An 18,264-nucleotide genomic window follows, 5' to 3' on the forward strand; every position below is an offset into this window, starting at 1 on the left:
AAACAAACTAACCACCAAATCAAAATATGCATAACACTGTTTTACTGCTCAAATATTATTACCTGGATTTACAGTAAATTTTCCACTCCAAAGCTGAACACACTATATATAATAGACATTGAATTATGGCATTAAAGGAGTACCAGTGTGTAGATGATCCCAATGGCTATTTGCTCACATGACACCATGTAAGCCTTTCTGTCTGCTCAGCTCACCTAAAAACGAATGCCTTTTTCCATCTCCAGGTTTACCAAGACAGGAAACACAATCTTTTTTTCCCTCCTCCTGCAATATGGCCTCTTTCACTTTTAATAGTGTTTAAAATCCTGTCTAGATTCCACAGATTTTCAACATAATATAGGTGTGCAATCATATGGCTATATGATTTAAAGCTAAAAATCAGCTACCTTGCACATATGCCTAATTCAGCTGTCTTCCTCATCTCATCTCCTTAGACATGCGTACATACATTCTGTCACTGCTACAGAATAAAGAAGAGGATTTTATTGGCTTATTTGGAATTATTTGTTACCTTACTTGCTGACAAACTGCAGTTCCAAAATTAAAAAAAAAAAAAAAAAAAAGTGGTATATGGTCATAACAGATTCAGGGGCTTGCCAGAAACATTAAAAACATCAGTTATATGAGTACATCCCAATTAAAGAATCTGCACTCATGAAGAATTTTGATTTTCTCTGTTGCCACAAAAGAATACTTTTTCACTCAGGAAATGGTAAAATAGAAAGAGTTCAAGGTATATAAAAACCTGACACATGCATTTTAAAAATGAAACAATTGCCAGAATCATCAGCAATCTGTATTCACCAAGTAGCTAGTTTTATTTAGAGCCTATTTTCACTATATGCCAACTGAAAATATGCTGAATACCTGGTAACAGAGTTCTGCAAGATGAGGAGATTCCTGAACTGCTGTAGGCCCGTTCCTTGTTTCGGTACCCTTCTCTAGTATGTTCAAAATGGCATGAAGGCAAGTCCGCGGGCAACCCAAGACACCTTAAAATAGAGAAGTAATTTCTTAACATTCTTGATCTTACTAGCCCCCACAGCAAATGTCAGTTAGTACGCAGATCTACAGAAACTCAATTGTTCAGGTACCTTGTGCTGCACTATACTGCTCCACAGAGCTACAGCAGAGTTTTTTTCTCCATTAATTAAAATGAAAGACGGAAAGACTGTGTTTCAGCAAAATTCTAATGATAATGTTTATTGTTAACCTGTAGGCTTTTGAGCCATTATCTCATGGCAAATGGCTTATGGTCATTATTTTTTCACATTATGAATGGGATAATTCAAAGATGTGCACACGACTCTCTCATGGCTTTGAGACGAAGTCCCCTGTCACTGACCTAACATATGAGACCCTGTAAAATTGTGTGGGTGCAGATGAGTTACCTGTATCGCATAACTAAAGAATTTCAAAATACCCAAAACATGTACCACTGAAATTGAAAGCTCCTTTGTAGATGAAAAAAATAAGTTGGCATTTCTTTTTCATCTTTCTGATATATCAAATAACTTCAAGGCTTCTTTTTTTTTTCTCCCCCCATATAAAATCTAGGTCCTACCTACCCTTCATTTATAACTACAAAAGACCAAAAACTGCTGGGCCACAGCATCCAATACAAACCTAATGAAAAATATTTTTCTCTAAATAATTAAAATGAAATGTCTGTTCAAACATGTTCACATAAAAGATCCTTTAAAATATCAGAGAAAATCTAGAACTTTAGACTGGAAGGGATTCCATGACGTCTCAACTCCAAACTACTGTTCAGTTATGATACCAGACCAGTTCGTTCATGGCTTTATACAGCTGCGTCTTGAAAATTTCCAAACATGAAGACTCCTTGAACTCTCTGGCCAACCCACTCCACTGCTTCACTGTCTTCATGGCGAAAACATTTCTACTATATCCACTTGGAGCCTCTCATTTCAACTTGTGCCCACTGTCTCTCCCTGCCACACACCTCTGAAGAGCCTGGCTTCATCTTCTCATTAACCTCTTTGTAGATATTCAAAGACTACTACTACTGGGTCCCCCCAAAGCCTTCTCATCTCCACTCCCTCAGCTTCTCTTCATAGGCTCAGTGCTCCAGCCCCGACCAGCTCTGCTGAATCATGAGATGGTTGAGTTTGAGATCCTTAGGACAGTGAGAAGAGCGTGCAGCAAGCTCACTGCCCTAGACTTCAAGAGAGCAGACTTTGGCCTCTTCAGGAACCTACTTAGTAAGGTTCCATGGGATACAGCCCTAGAGGGCAGGGGGGCCCAAGACTCTTGGTTGGTCTTCAAGGATCACCTGCTACACGCTCAGGAGTGTTGCATCCCAACTAGAAGGAAGTGCTGCAGGAGGGCCAGAAGACCTCCTTGGATGGATAAAGAGCTGCTGAGGAAAATTCAAATGAAAAAAGAGTCTTACAGAAAGCGGAAGCAAGGACAGACGGCCTGGGAAGAGTACAGGGATATTGTCCGGGAAGCTAGGGACCAGGTTAGGAAAGCTAAGGCCCAGTTAGAATTAAATTTGGCTAGGGATATTAAAGATAACAGGAAGGGATTCTACAGGTACATAGCAAATAGAAAACAGACTAGGGAGAACGCAAGCTCCCTCAGGAAGCTCTCAGGTGAACTAGCTACACAGGATTTGGAGAAGGCTGAGGTTCTGAATGACTTCTTTGCCTCAGTCTTCACTGGCAAAGACTCTGACAACACCACCCCAGTCTTGGAAGGCAGATGCAGGGACTGTGAAAATGAAGACCTTGGGCCCACTGTAGGAGAGGAATTGGTTTGAGACCATCTTAAAAATCTGAACGTGCACAAGTCCATGGGTCCTGATGAAATCCATCCGCGGGTCCTGAAGGAGCTGGCGAATGAAGTTGCTGAGCCGCTGGCCATCATATTTGAAAAATCATGGCAGTCAGGTGAAGTTCCCGACGACTGGAAGAAGGGAAATATAACCCCCATTTTCAAGAAGGGGAAAACGGATGACCCAGGGAATTACAGACCAGTCAGTCTCACCTCTGCCTGGCAAAATCTTGGAGCAGATTCTCCTGGAAAGCATGCTAAGGCACATGAAAAACAACAAGGTGCTTGGTGACAGGCAGCATGGCTTCACCAAGGGGAAATCCTGCCTGACCAATTTGGTGGCCTTCTATGATGGGGCTACAGAACTGGTGGACAGCGGTAGAGCAGTTGAGGTCATCTACCTGGACTTGGGCAAAACGTCTGACACTGTCCCATACGACATCCTTGTCTTTAAATTGGAGAGACATCATTTTGATGGATGGACCACTCAGTAGATACAGAACTGGCTGGATGGCCACACACAAAGAGTTGTAGTCAATGGCTCAATGTTCAGCTGGAGACCAGTAACAAGTGGTGTCCCTCAGGGATCGGTGTTGGGACCGGTCTTGTTTAACATCTTCATCGCTGACATGGACAGTGGGATTGAGCGCGCCCTCAGGAAGTTTGCCGATGACACCAAGCTGTGTGGTTCGGTTGATACGCTGGAGGGAAGGAATGCCATCCAGAGGGACCTTGACACGCTTGTGAGGTGGGCTGATGACAACCTCATGAATTTTAACCATGCCAAGTGCAAGGTCCTACACCTGGGTCGGAGCAGTCCCAGGCACAGCTACAGGCTGGGCAGAGAAGAGATTCAGAGCAGCCCTGCGGAGAAGGACTTGGGGGTGCTGGTCAATGAGAAAATGAACATGAGCCAGCTTCAGTGTGCGCTTGCAGCCCAGAAAGCCAACCGTATCCTGGGCTGCATCAAAAGGAGCGTGACCAGCAGGTTGAAGGAGGTGATCCTGCCCCTTTATTCTGCTCTCGTGAGACCTCACTTGGAGTATTGTGTGCAGTTCTGGTGTCCTCAACATAAAAAGGACATGGAACTGTTGGAACAAGTCCAGAGGAGGGCCACGAGAATTATCAGGGGACTGGAGCACCTCCCCTATGAAGATAGGCTGAGAAAGTTGGGGCTGTTCAGCCTGGAGAAGAGAAGGCTGCGTGGAGACCTCATAGCAGCCTTCCAGTATCTGAAGGGGGCCTATAGGGATGCTGAGCAGGGACTCTTCATTAAGGACTGTAGCGATACAACAAGAGATAATGGGTTCAAACTTAAATAGGGGAAGTTTAGATTGGATATAAGGAGGAAATTCTTTCCTGTTAGGGTGGTGAGGCACTGGAATAGGTTGCCCAGGGAGGTTGTGAATGCTCCATCCTTGGCAGTGTTCAAGTCCAGGTTGGATGAGACCTTGGGTGATATGGTTTAGAGCAACGTGTCCCTGCCCATGGCAGGGGGGTTGGAACCTGATGATCTTAAGGTCCTTTCCAACCCTAACTATTCTATGATTCTATGATTCTAATTTAGCTTTTGAGGAATTGAAAAAGACCTGTTGTATTATTCTTAACATTAAGAAGAACTGCTTCTCCCCATGAATTTTCCAATAAATATTCTCAGTATTGGTAACAAAACAGATTAAATGCCAGATCAATGTTTCTTCCTCATACCTGGATCTTGGAGATTTGTGGTGCTGACGGGTTTCTTCAGTTCATATCCCAGGAGATACAAAGCAAGGCTGGGAGGACTACACTCAAGAGAGGTTATAAGAAGATTCAGAATATGGATCCTTGTTTCATGATGGATTTGTGCCTGCTTCTTGTCAGGCTCCAGCTCTTGATTAAAAAAATAAAGAGAAAAGTGAATAATAAAGTGAAGAAATCCATTTAATGGAATAACCCTCAGAGCCTTCTACTTAAACAGAAGAAGGTGAGGGCATCAATTTATATTAGTACAAAGGGATACAAGACCAAAATTTCAAATTAATATTAATACAGCTCTAAAATAATACATTCAGAGCAATGTTGTCTTCTGAAAAAACACTCAGTTTGTAGCTGGCTCATCACACTGTGAACACATATTAACAAGACATTGGTGATTTTCATTCATTTAAAGGTCTAGTTCTACAGAAAACAACACAAGAAAGGGGTTTTCTGACTTAAAAGCACTTTCTTCACCTCCCATTAATTTAATTCTATACAAAAGACAACTACATGAGCCTTTTTTAAGAAGCCTTTTACATACCCTCACCTGGATTAATTAATTCTTCTGCATCTTCATTGTCTAAACACTCCACAAACCCAGCCATCAGCTTCTGGCTAATACTCTGTATTCAACAATGAAAGGATGAAAATTAAGAGGATTTTAACTGTATTAAAAAGAATACCTTGCATAGTTCCCTGCATATAAGTTAACATTAGTTCTAGATAAAACTTATATAACCTAGTTAATAAGCAGGAATTAAGAGTCACTGCTGTTCTAAACATAGAATGATAGAATAGTTAGCGTTGGAAAGGACCTTAAGATCATCAAGCTCCAACCCCCCTGCCATGGGCAGGAACACCTCGCTCTAAACCATATTACCCAAGGCCTCATCCAACCTGGCCTTGAACACTGCCAAGGATGGAGCATTCACAACCTCCCTGGGCAACCTATTCCAGTGCCTCAACACCCTAACAAGAAAGAATTTCCTCCTTATATCCAATCTAAACTTCCCCAGTTTAAGTTTTAACCCATTACCCCTTGTCCTATCACTACAGTCCCTAATGAAGAGCCCATTCCCAGCATCCCTATAGGCCCCCTTCAGATACTGGAAGGCTGCTATGAGGTCTCCACGCAGCCTTCTCTTCTCCAGGCTGAACAGCCCCAACTTTCTCAGCCGATCTTCGTATGAGAGGTGCTCCAGTCCCCTGATCATTCTCGTGGCCCTCCTCTGGACTTGTTCCAACAGTTCCATGTCCTTTTTATGTTGAGGACACCAGAACTGCACACAATACTCCAGGTGAGGTCTCACGAGAGCAGAATAAAGGGGCAGGATCACCTCCTTCGACCTGCTGCTCACGCTCCTTTTGATGCAGCCCAGGATACGGTTGGCTTTCTGGGCTGCAAGCGCACACTGAAGCCGGCTCATGTTCATTTTCTCATCGACCAGCACCCCCAAGTCCTTCTCCGCAGGGCTGCTCTGAATCTCTTCTCTAACACAGGTTAGCAATTAGCCACTGAACAGAAAAAAATCTGCTATTGATACATATGATAGGTTATCCTCACAGGTTGAAGACTATAAAGTCAAGAAACAGTCCTACTATCTCAAAGAATATTGTTCTTTCCCTTCTTGCAAACATTAATGAATTTGGGGTTCTTATTTTCAATTAATGTAGTTGCTTTTCACAGTGCCACATTGAAAGACTTTCTAGAGGTAAGTAGATATAAGACATATATAGTTTTAATATACTTGATCTAGAAACCTGACCTTTTAAGTAACACTATGGAATACTAGTATTTCTCCACCAGTTTCTCCTTCCAGATCCAAAGAAACCATCACTTACCTGATCATGTGTGAAATCGCCAACTAGCTTTATTTGGATGTTGGAATTACAAGAAATACAGCACAAAATCTTAGCACTTTCAAAAGCCAGTTCAGGATTGCTGCTTCCATGACAAAGATACCTTAAAAAATACAAGATTATTGAAATGAATTGTTGAGGATTTTAGTATTTCAAGATGGTAAGACACAGATGAGAAATTAAACAACATTTAGAACTAAAACATGCACAAATCAAACTACATGAGATAACGTTAAAGCTACAAACCAACCTTAACTCTATATGAAACACTTAACACTCCTCCATTAAAAGAAGGGTACTAGGCTGAGTAGGGATAATAATCTTTTCTGGAATTTTTACCATTCTTTTTATCCAAAATCTAGCACAAACACTACAGAGTAAGTTAAAACAATTGGTCACAAGCTCAAAGCAGAAACATGGAGAAAATAATTTCAGATCATACAGAAATACATGTCACTGAAGAACCAAAACAAGCTAAAACCAACTACCACATGGACCCAAAACACACAAGATAAAAAAAATTAAATGTGAAAGCATCTTAAAAGGCTTGCTTTTCTTAAACTATTTGTCAACTAGTGTTATGTGAAAAAAGTAATATAATTGAAAGACAAAAAGATGTATGATGCTCTGTGCAAAAAGAAACATTGGATAGTAAAACTAATGACAGGACCAGGACCCAACACTTCCGTGCCTCTGAAAATCTTTCCTTCTCAGTACTTCACACATACCGAGCGATATTCACCACATGATCTGCCTTTTTAGTGCGAGGATTGATTCCTTGGAGCAGCTGCTCCAATGGTGTGACAATAAGGGAAAGGTGGCTCTCCCGCAACAGATCCATAAAAACATTCTCCTTTTGTAGGGTTAAGTTTAGAAGTGCAAGGCAATACTGTACAGCTTTCTCTAAATGCTTCTTCCCTGCAGTGCACAAACAACAACAAAACATAAGAAAATCAAAGCAGTTAAACAGACTGCATTCATAAGCCTCATTCATCAAGCTTTGCACCAAGAAAGAACTTGCCAGTTGTTTACTCCTACGAAAATCCCCCCCCAAACCACACTATTTAGATGCAAGAGCAACAAGACAGGTTGAAGATAGGTAATGTCAGCTTTAAATTCTACGTAGTATGCATTTTAACTTCATACAAAAAATAAATTCCAGACACACACCAGGAAACGGAGCGTAAGTATCAAGCTGCTTAACCCCTTCTTCCAGCAAACAAAAGGACAGTTCCAGCATTGGGGACTCATTCAAGAGATGATACATCAAATTGAATCCAGGTGGTTTGTAGGCTATTATTTCTTCTCCTAAAGAAAGGAGGGGAAAAAAATTAATATCTAATACAAAAGACATCAATTACTCAAGCTACCCTAAGCTACAAAATGTAGCAGTCCCTGTCATTGTAAGCAACATCTAAACAGATGAAACATACTGCAAAGTCTTCAGAGGTTTTCTTTACACATAAGCCATTTAGGGAAGTTTAAAAGTTTGGGAAGAATGGTAACAGCAATTACCAATTCTTTTCAGTATCTAATAGCACAATTTCAACTTTATCCAGTTAGACTCTCCCTAAGTGAATTTGACCTTGGATTCAAATCAGTGCTAAGACTTTATACCACACTGGGGATACATTAAATGGTTTTGCAAGATTGAAAAGCAACTTGGAAAACTTTCCACCCCCCCCCCCCCGGCCTGTATAAAGACCCTGATGAGGGAAAAAGCACTTCCAGAAATCAAAGCTGGGAAGGTCCACTGAACCTCCACTGATCCTCATAGTGTACATACAGATGCTTGCATGTCTGTTGTAACAATCTATGCAAAAATGAAACTACCAGCCTAAAACTCAAAGGCCCTCATAAATCAGAAGGTCCACTGAACCCCTGATGTTCATAGTGTACAATTGCTTGCATGTCTGTTGTAATAATCTATGCAAAACCAAAACTACTAGCCTAAAACTCAGTGGCCCTCACAAATCAGAAGTCAAGGCTAATGTTTATCTCGTTTCCTAGTAAACTATAATTTACTATAAATTATAGTATAGGATAAAAGAAAGACAGTAGTAAGAATAATTTTTCATATGCAAGTAAGAATGTGGCTGAAGTTTCTTCTTGGTATCGGCTTAAACAATCCCCTTGTCCTTCCATTCACACTGTGTCTGTACTGCTGCCTAACACACCAATAAGACATGTCACTGTGCAGTCACATACAGAGTCAGTTCAAGAAATGGATCTAGTAAAAAAGAATGGGTTTAGCCCATTTCTCCAGCATACCACGTAACCCACAAATAATCACACAAGCTGAAGGACCAACTGAGGACAGGAATTGCTCAAGCCAGTTAGGCTGTCAAGAACTGTTTGTCAAAGTACAGGGCATAGGGGCCTCTCTGATTGAGGTAAGCTCACTGGATAGGTATGCCTTGAAGCTGTCATTCACTTATGAAGTAGTTCTTGCATCTTTCTACTGCTACAGGCCAATCCACAGGCATTCAGTGTTAAGAATAAACTTTTCATTAAGAAAAAAAAAAAAAGACAAAACCCCAAAACACCCTGCAGACCAAATAAGCCTTAAATTTCCTATAACAACGCATCTGCCATCTACTTCAGCCTTTTAAAGAATAGTTGTCCAGAATTAAATTACTTCCGATCATAATTCTGCTACTACTGTCTGCTCTAAATAATTAATACATGAATAAAACTAGTATTAGAGGATATATAAAAAATACGGACACCTTTAAATTAACCCTGCGAATAGTGGTGATTTAGATGTAGACCAAAGAAATATAGAGGAACAAGCCCAAAATCAAGGTGCTTTTTAAGCGTCAAATGCTGCTCTTTAATCAAGTCAGCAATGCAAGAGACAGAAGTCATCCTCTTAGCAGAGCTATGGAAATAAGAAATAGTGTTCATGAAGCCCTACTGAATCAACAGGTTAACTTCTGATAGTATGTAGATATTTATTGAATGTTTTTCTATCTTAAAGCCTTGGTCTAGCTTTCTACCAGCCTACTTGCAATATTAAACAACATCACCAGACAGAGACAAGAAAGCAAAGCAAGTTACAGTTCTGTTGGCCAGTGAATAAATGAACAAGTTAACCTTGTAACTCCACATATTGGTCCACAAAGTCTTCAAGTTGAGGTTCATAGTCCTGCAGCAATTTGTAAAACACTTCCAGAACTACCTCAGCTACTTCCCACTGTAGATAACCACAAAATGAGAAAAAAGTCATACACCAATTAAGACTGACACTGCAGCAACAAGACCAGGAAACAACACAACAGGCAGTGCAGTGATACACTGGATCAGAGTTATCACAGGACTGATTCTGAAATGCTATCCAACAACATTTATAACTCACCATGTCAAATACTGTCAAAGATCAAGCTTTCTTTCTGAAGTGAAATGGAACACTGAAAGAGACTGATTGCCTATTTTAGGCCCTATTATACAATATACGTATCAGCACAGTGAAACTACAAGGAATAAAGAGTCTTATTAGGTATACAGCTAATAACAGATAATTAATAGCTTCCAGGATACAATTTGGCATGCACTTTCATCCAAATGTATCAGAAAGGAAACTCAAATACCGTGGTTCAGCAAGTCAGAAATATTCTATAAGTAAAACTGAGGAAAGAACAAATCTGACTTGTAGATTTGGGCATGCGATGCACAGAAGTCATTAGCCATGTAGCAGAGTTGCAGATCCTGTATAGCAAATTGAAATTTAGCAAAAATACATGTTTTTTTAATTAAGGATACTTCATACAGGCCCCTTAGAAGTAGTTTATAGATCCTGACGACCCAAGAGTTGAAAAATCACCTGTTCACAGAATCAAAATATTATGAGGTTAACTCTGCATCAACCTTGCACAGCCTCTGAAACAAATCTAAGCCACATCAGCAGTGCAGATCATTTTAACTACATACAAAAAAAACCAACCAAACAAACAAACAAAAAAAAACAACCAACCAAACAAAAATAAAACAAAATTTACTTTTTCAGCAGCTCTCCGGTAAGCTCTGGTGCGGAATCGGAGAAACACAGAATCCCTGAGGAACTGGAGATAGGGATCAAAGCCTGGTGGACGGAGACCTGCTCCCAAGTTAGAGGGGAATGAACTCTCCACTAGTGTGCTGATGAGTCGACAGAAGGCACGGGTTAAAGGATATTCCTCACATCGGGACTCAATCTCGTCCAGTTCAACCTTCCCAAGAGGACAGCAAAAACAGACGGAGAAAAATCAAAGACTTTGAAGGTAGAAGAAAATGTGAGAACAGATACTATAAGAGCATCATCCATTAACTATTTTACAGTGAATTGACTTTGCTGCAGTTTTGTCTATGGTACATTAGAAACAAAGCAAAAGCAGTGAAGCAACAGTAGAGTTATTTCAGTTCAGAAATACACTCTTAATTCATTTCTGAGCTGCTAAGAGATATGCCACAACATTTATATACTTTGCTTTTATTTACCGCTCTTATTAGAAGTGAAGTGATGTGTACTAAGATGTAACATAAAGTGAGGCCTGTTTAGGGAAATACAAAAATCTTAATAAAAAGTGCTCATGAAAAATATAAGTGTTTAGATGCTGCTCTGTTACTAGCAGAAAGCTGCACCAGATTCATAAATAGATAAAGTTCCCAGAAATTACAAGCAGGCTTGAATGTAAATTAAGAAGCAGTAAGATGACGGTGCCTACTCAAAGGCTTTCCTGTGGACACAGCAGCAGATACAGCCCCTGCAAGTGTTTCCTGAACTCACACACAGAGTAGTCAGAGAAGCTATCTAGATACAGAAAACCCCTCACCTCAATACCAATTGCTTGCCTCTGGCCTGGACTTCTCACAGTTTGTAGTATCTTCAAAACAGAAAGAGAAATGAAAACAGACATGAAACACAAAAAAGTACATTACAAATCATCAAAGTTCATCTGTATCATTTCCATCAGGACTAAAAGGTATTCATCACTTTTCAGCTGTAAAAAGAGGTTTCCCAAATCTTCTTTTTTTACCTAGCTAAGATTTCTCTCTCTGAGAGGCTGGATTGTATGTTGTAGACTTACATGCTTCTAGCTTTGCATCCTCAAAGATCTGCATTATGTTTATTGTTAAATAAAATAAAGCATAGAAATACTTTCATATTAACAACTTTTGTCTTGTATTGGTTAGGGCAAAGACATTTTCTTTGTTATCTCTTACAACAGTACATTTTAAGGAATATCCTAAATTTGCAAGCAAAGGAGAAGCACTTAAAATACTATTACAAGATGTCATTACTGCCAGGGTCTTTTTATTAATAGCTAATAAACCAGCACTTGCAGTTCAAATGCCTCAAGTTTTTCCATATAAAACAGCAACCAGTCTGAACCATAATAGACTATAAAATAAGTCGATCCCATCATAATTTTTTAATTAACAATACCAAGAACATTTTGATGTTCATTGTCCTTAGGATTTATATTTAAAATTTTTATCTGAAATCAAGACAGAAGGGAAAAAAACTTTCTTAAAAGGTAGGGCTTTTAATCCATATCTGACTTTTGCCATCTAAATGTGAAAGCTGGCAACAATAACCAGTAAGTTACTATTAACTTCCTCTGAAAACTGAATGTCTGAAAGTGGAGCTTTTTTGCCTGTCCTTTCTTTCTATGAGCATGACTCACACTAGAACAATGTCACGAACAAAATAACTCAGAAAAACCCTGCAGAACATTTATTACTGATGCCATACACTGGAGAAAAAACATACTGAATGCACAGGACTGACTGTCTGTTAGGAAACCTGCATTTAGGTAAAATAAGCACAGCCAATAAGATATCTGAGGCATAAAACCATATTGTCATTTTCAAGATCATGTCAAAGTAAGAACTGCATTAACTAAGTGAAAAAAAACCATATATTCATTCAGTGGCAACAAGAAAACATAGGAGGAAATACAATACTATTTCAAATCTACTGACAATTTCAACAGATTGGGATACTATAGTTCTAAGCACTGAAAATCCTAAAATACCTGTGTATATTCCAGAGATTGCCAGAGTGAAGCAGCTATTTCAGGAGATCTTCCAAAAGCAGTAAGGGTTTCTAATAGCTCTGCTTTCAAAATAGGAGGAATGCTGCACTGCAGAAGTCCCAGAATGACCACTACTGGTGTCCACTGAGGGTGCTCACAAAGAGCCAAGCGAGCATTCTCACTCTGTAGAGTTCAACAGACAAAACCACAGATCATCACTTTGAAGACTATTCATGTTTTACAATCTCTACCTCAAAGTTCAGTATCAATGACACTGCTTTATACTTGAAGGTACACAAAACATCAGGTGAATAGCAAACCATTCCAAAGCAAACAATTTTCATTTAACAAAAAGTCCAATTTAATAATTCACATGTACTAAAATTGTGCCTATCCATAGAGAAGAATTATGTGCATAACCTGAGAAACCTGCCCTACTGGAAGGTGTCCCTGCCCCTGGCAGGAGTGTTGGAACTAGATGATCTATAATGTCCCTTCCAAACCAAACCATTTATCATTCTGTGCTAATATAAGCTTCTCATAACCCCTCAATTTTTGTTTGTTTGTTTGTTTTTCAGTAGATATACATTCATGGATTTAAGTCTTAAATAGGTTTAAGTACTTACACTCTAGACAGCTTCTTCAAGCATCAGTATAGGGACTTCAATCAATACTTCTATTACAAACTTAAATGGCATTTGGACATTTGCTAGGAACTTACATGAATTTATTTAAGCCTAAGAGCAGGGTCATCACCAGTGTTAAGCTCATTTGAACCTCTCATGTTAAATACTCAACAGGAACAAGCCTCTAGCCTCATCAAATCATAATTCCTTGCTTCTTTAGAACAAATTTACTTCCTCCCAGGTTACGGCTTGATCATGTCAGAAAATACTACTTCTAAAAGTTCCTTTTTCCCGATGCTTCTCCAATGCTGACACAACAGCTCACATACGAACGCCATTATCACCAAGGATGATTTTCAAAAAAACAAATTTGTGTCTGTGTCAGCAAAACCAAAGGTATATCACTACAATGCAGAATTTTTGTGCTGCAGAATCTGGTTGGTACTGAAGAGCTGAATTCCACACTGTCCAGATTTACCCAGACAACACACCATAAAAAATCTGCACTGTTGTTTTATTCTCTTGGAATCCTCTTCCACTCAATTCATGGCACATTTTGCGCTCTTGGTGTGGGAACATTTTAAATCTAACTCTGGAGGCAAGTTTCACAATTGATCAGTTTTGTTGCCAACCTTCTACCACCTCCTTTTAAATTCATCTATTATTTTTGCCTTTTCAAACTCAATTAAATGCAAAGAACTTTCCTACTCTGTAGTCATTTCTTCTGAATATACCTCACTTCTGAAAGACATCTCCATGACACCAAAGTGTCAGGAAAGCAAGAAAATCAGTAACAGCAGTAACACAGGAAAAGGTGTTACTCTTCCTGCTTCCCCCAGACTGTGTATGTTTGGTCATAGCAGTTATTCCTGATGCCTCTAATACTGCTAAAGTTCACTAGTCAAATGACAACTGCTAGGTAAATTTGCCCTACACACCTTTTTGGTCAAGTGAATTTCTCAGCTGAATGATGATGTTCTGCTAGAAAAAATATGTATTAACAAAGAAAACCAAATAAAAGGCTACTTACCCAACTTACTATAGCAGTGGTCAGCTGTAAAAATGCTATTAATCCATCCTGTTCTTTCTGTGTGATTCCTCGGAGAGGCAGGTGACGATACTGGACACTGTCTGCACTTGGCAAGTCTTTCCTTAAGTGCTCATGATAAAGCATCAAAGAGTGGAAGAAATGCTCCCAGGAGACAGGGCTGCCACCTGCTCCTTGAATGTTTTCCGCTAGAAAAATAACACACAGGTGACAAGATCTTCTTTGTACTCTTTTCAAGGGACGACAAGCAGAGTAGTTAAATTTAAAAGGAAAAATTTCTTTTCTGGAGGAAAAAAGTAAAGTTCAAAGTAAAGCTGTTGTTGCCAAAATTAGTGGTTCTAGTTTAGGGTTGGGTTTTTGTTGTTGTTGGGTATTTTTGTTTGGGTTTTTTGTTCAATAGAGACAGAAAGTTGGTAATATGAACAGCCAATACAAATAAGTTTCCATTTTATGAATCAGAATGTTTGCAGCATTATTTGTATTTTCAAAGTAGGGTGGGGTATTTTTCTAATTTGATCGATGCAAAACACAGGATTGACCAGCATTTCTTACTTTGATAGTGCTATTATATTACATATACAAAAGAATTCTAATAGAACAAAGTCCTTCTGGAAAAAAGCAAACAGGTAACTATTTACAGAATATACAACTTGAAATGACTATATTTTACAATAAACAATACTGATATTCATCTCTTATACTGTTAGGTCACAGCTTTTAAAAAAATGTATTATTTCATTATGTGAATTACTTGCTAAGATGCTCAGATGTTTAATTACCTAATCAGTTGGGTTTTTCTTTTCCCAGATTACACTTTCAAGTGAAGCCTTCCAATTTCACCTTTGCACTAATAATGAAATGTTAAAAGTACGAAGCCACAATTCACCTCAAATGAGTCTTTGTGCTTTTCTAAAGAAGAGTTGAGAAAAAGCTGAAGTGTCACTTTTCTTACCATGACTACTGCCATTGACTTTTAGCAAACTAAAGCAGTAATGAGCACACTGAGGCCCACTAGCCAGTCCCCGCAGCATTTTCAAGTATGGGATGTAAATTGTGGAAGGAAGTAGGTCTCCCATTTGCCTAACAAACTTTGACAAGACAACCTAGAACAAATAAAGATCAGTGTTTAAAAAAAAAAAAAAATCTGAGTATTTTAGGAACACAACAGGCAGCCAACAGAATCTAATGTAACCAGGGTAGGACAGAGGGGTGGAATCACAACTCGTATAAAAAAAATCCTCTGTAGACCAGCCTATTCAGTTTCCCTGAAGGTGGAAAACATGTTTCAGAGAGGAAATAAAACATTTCAACTGACTGCAAAGTACACTAACTCTATTAATTCTCCAATTCTATATTTTTTGTGATAAAATTTACTTCAGCTCACAAATGCTGAACAGCAATATTATTAATACATCTCACAATACAAGTTAAGCAATGCTGAGAAGAATTCACTATGCCTGTCATATCCACAAGTAACACAAGCACAGTAATTCACACAATGGGTCCTCCCACGGTCATATTAGGGTGCTTGCAGATTGCATCAGACCTAACTTAAGTTGCTTCTATTCTGGGTGAATCTTGGGATGTGCCCGGTATGTCTTGTACTAGGTTTTGCCCAACACTGCATAGTCCTTCAAGAAGAATTGAAGGCTGACAGCATCCCAGGTATTTAGAGAGTTTTGGAACATCTGTTTCATCTGTTTAGACTGCTTCTTCGTTCTAAGTTCTGTCTCTTATGGGTTGTAAGCTATGGGCTTTAAACAACTAAAATATTTTTATGCACTCCTCCCCCCTCTAAAATATCATCAATTATAGTTAATAGATTTTTTCATAATTATGGAATTTATGTTCTCAGTTACATCAAAAAGATATGAAGAGGTCGTCAGACAGAAAATACAAGAGCACTGTTATCAGAATTCATTTAGCAACTGCAACAAAAGCACATCTGAACAACATTTTCAAAGAGCTTTGCTTAGCACTCTTCCTTAATAAGCTTACTGAAAACCATGAATGACTGGCAGTAGCTCATTTTAGCGTAAGCAACAGTAACCATGTTATGCAGAGCAGAACACATGCACATAAACCACTGATAAAAGATGTCTTTTTAGAGGCTAGCTGTGATAAGGATACGAAACACTCTGCTGCCTGGTTTTTGACTTTGAAATTCCTAATGATTACTCAAGAAAAGCTAGATAACCTGGCGTTGAGGAGGTCGCTGATGAGCTACTCCAAGGTAGGACCCCATCATGGTAGATGTCTGCAAAGGCTCTGATGGACACCAGTATTCAAGAGCAAGTTCCAGATTAAAGGGGTCTTTCCTATACAATTCCGCAATCTATCAGAGAAAAGAATATGTTAAAAAGCATCAGCTATATTCAGAAGATTACTTAACAATAAGCACTACTTCTAGATAAGCTAAACACATTTGAGGCAAAGCATCCCACGGCTGGTGTTCCATTCCTTAAAACTCTTTGAAAATGACAGCTTCTAGATAGCAATATCAGAACAAATGACAGCCAGATGCACACATAAGTAAAACTTGCACAACTTTCTATTTAACTATTACAAATTACATTGCTAAGAAAACAAGTGTAATTTCTCCTTAAATAACCATTCATGTACCTCAATTTGAAGACTTACAGAAACATAAAAGACCATGTAACCACTGAGGTCTAGATACACAAAGGTGTTCCATTCAAAGAACATGCATGCATTTAGATAGATCTCAACTCCAGTGATAGCCTGTAGCCTTAAAATTCTAAGTTACATTAAAATAAGATAACTTAAAATAATAGATATGTTAAGATAATTTTAAAATAACTTAAATTTTAGGTATGTAAATATTTTGCAAAATAACTTCAGGTCAAAAGTTCTTCAAGCATAGAAACAATGCAATATTTACTTACTAAACAAGAATTAAATGATGCTTCATTAACATCAGAAGCCAAGGCAATAAATGAATTCCTTTACATGAATTTACAGAAAGTGTCTATATTTGAGGGAAAAAAAAACAACAACAAACAATCCCTCCAACCCAGAAAAGGAAAGATTCAGCACTGTATGGTATCATTCAGGGATGGGTTTTCAGATTAAGAAAAGTCATAACCACCTTTTGCCACAGTAATGTCAAAGAAAATAGAGCTTACCAAAAGCATTAAATGCTCCAGATCCCTCCGAAGGGAAACAGGTGGATCATTACCCATCTGAATGCTCATGTGGATCATGCGAGCATCTTCATCAGCACGGCTTCTCAGCTGTTTCACCTACACAATTTATGAAGTGTTAAAAAACCCACTGTCTGTCTTTAGCCATGAATAAAACAGAACAGGCATAGGAGAGTTGTCTAAACAGACTATTAAAAACTAAGAAAGGAAATGAACTTGCACATACATGACAAGAATATTCAATTTATTTTTTTCTAACCCCCTCCCCCCAAGATCATAGAATCAAAGGGATATTCGAACACTTTCTTGCTGCCAACTGAAGAGCTCATAGCTAAAGCCCTGAACTTGGACCATGGGAGTTTTTCACAGCTGACTTCACCAGATCGTCTGGTTTTGCTCCAAAAGGTGCAGCATTTTCCTCCTTTTAATTCAAAAGCTAGATGTGTTAGCTTCAAACAAAGGATGCTAGACCATTATCTACAAGGAGTGAAGACAAACAGGAAAAAAACCCCAAGGGTTTCTTATCTGTGACCACCCCTTTTTTAGCCATTTACAGCTACTTCTAGTTACAGCTACTTTACATTTTGAAAAGTTTTGGATTAATGGAATTATTTTGGAGCCAGTCTGACTCAGCTAAAAGCATTATCACACTTCAGGAAGTACAACAGGAAAAAAGAAAAACAGAAACAGAAAAAAGCAACCAATTCAACACACCAAAACCTAAAATATGGTGATTGTCAATACAGACCAGTTCAAGGTCTACCATATATTTTAATTTGCAAAATTGAATGTGCAGCAAAATAATTATCTCACAAAGAAAAAAAATAGTTAAAAACTAGAAATAACAGAGGAAATGGTCAGAGCAAACTAATCAAAGTAGTATACTAACAAAATTAATACATGGACAAAATTGTGTGTTAATGAATGAAATAATGAATTATCTGAACTACTAAACCTAATTATCAAGTTGTGAATGTAATGCAGTCAAC

The 18,264-nt window shown here is 38.6% G+C and overlaps 1 protein-coding gene across 1 annotated transcript in view; it reads right to left on the reverse strand.

The window, feature by feature from the left end:
* The window catches only part of NUP205 (nucleoporin 205), a 55,034-nt gene that overhangs the window by 21,857 nt on the left and 14,913 nt on the right, over positions 1–18,264 (reverse strand). Inside the window, exons 9-22 of the mRNA XM_061357428.1 lie at positions 17,258–17,374; positions 16,309–16,446; positions 15,064–15,214; positions 14,094–14,299; positions 12,438–12,620; positions 11,232–11,282; positions 10,419–10,628; positions 9,517–9,616; positions 7,591–7,728; positions 7,149–7,338; positions 6,403–6,523; positions 5,102–5,183; positions 4,528–4,692; positions 889–1,013 (exon numbers count right to left, since the gene is read on the reverse strand). Of these exons, the coding sequence (XP_061213412.1) occupies positions 889–1,013; positions 4,528–4,692; positions 5,102–5,183; positions 6,403–6,523; positions 7,149–7,338; positions 7,591–7,728; positions 9,517–9,616; positions 10,419–10,628; positions 11,232–11,282; positions 12,438–12,620; positions 14,094–14,299; positions 15,064–15,214; positions 16,309–16,446; positions 17,258–17,374 (1,977 nt within the window). The remainder of the gene's footprint in view (positions 1–888; positions 1,014–4,527; positions 4,693–5,101; positions 5,184–6,402; positions 6,524–7,148; positions 7,339–7,590; positions 7,729–9,516; positions 9,617–10,418; positions 10,629–11,231; positions 11,283–12,437; positions 12,621–14,093; positions 14,300–15,063; positions 15,215–16,308; positions 16,447–17,257; positions 17,375–18,264) is intronic.

The sequence above is a fragment of the Neopsephotus bourkii genome, unplaced genomic scaffold (assembly GCF_033783945.1).
Source record: "Neopsephotus bourkii isolate Nb327-2 ecotype Australia unplaced genomic scaffold, CSIRO-AGI_Nbou_v1 NB_107, whole genome shotgun sequence".
NCBI classification, from domain to species: domain Eukaryota; kingdom Metazoa; phylum Chordata; class Aves; order Psittaciformes; family Psittacidae; genus Neopsephotus; species Neopsephotus bourkii.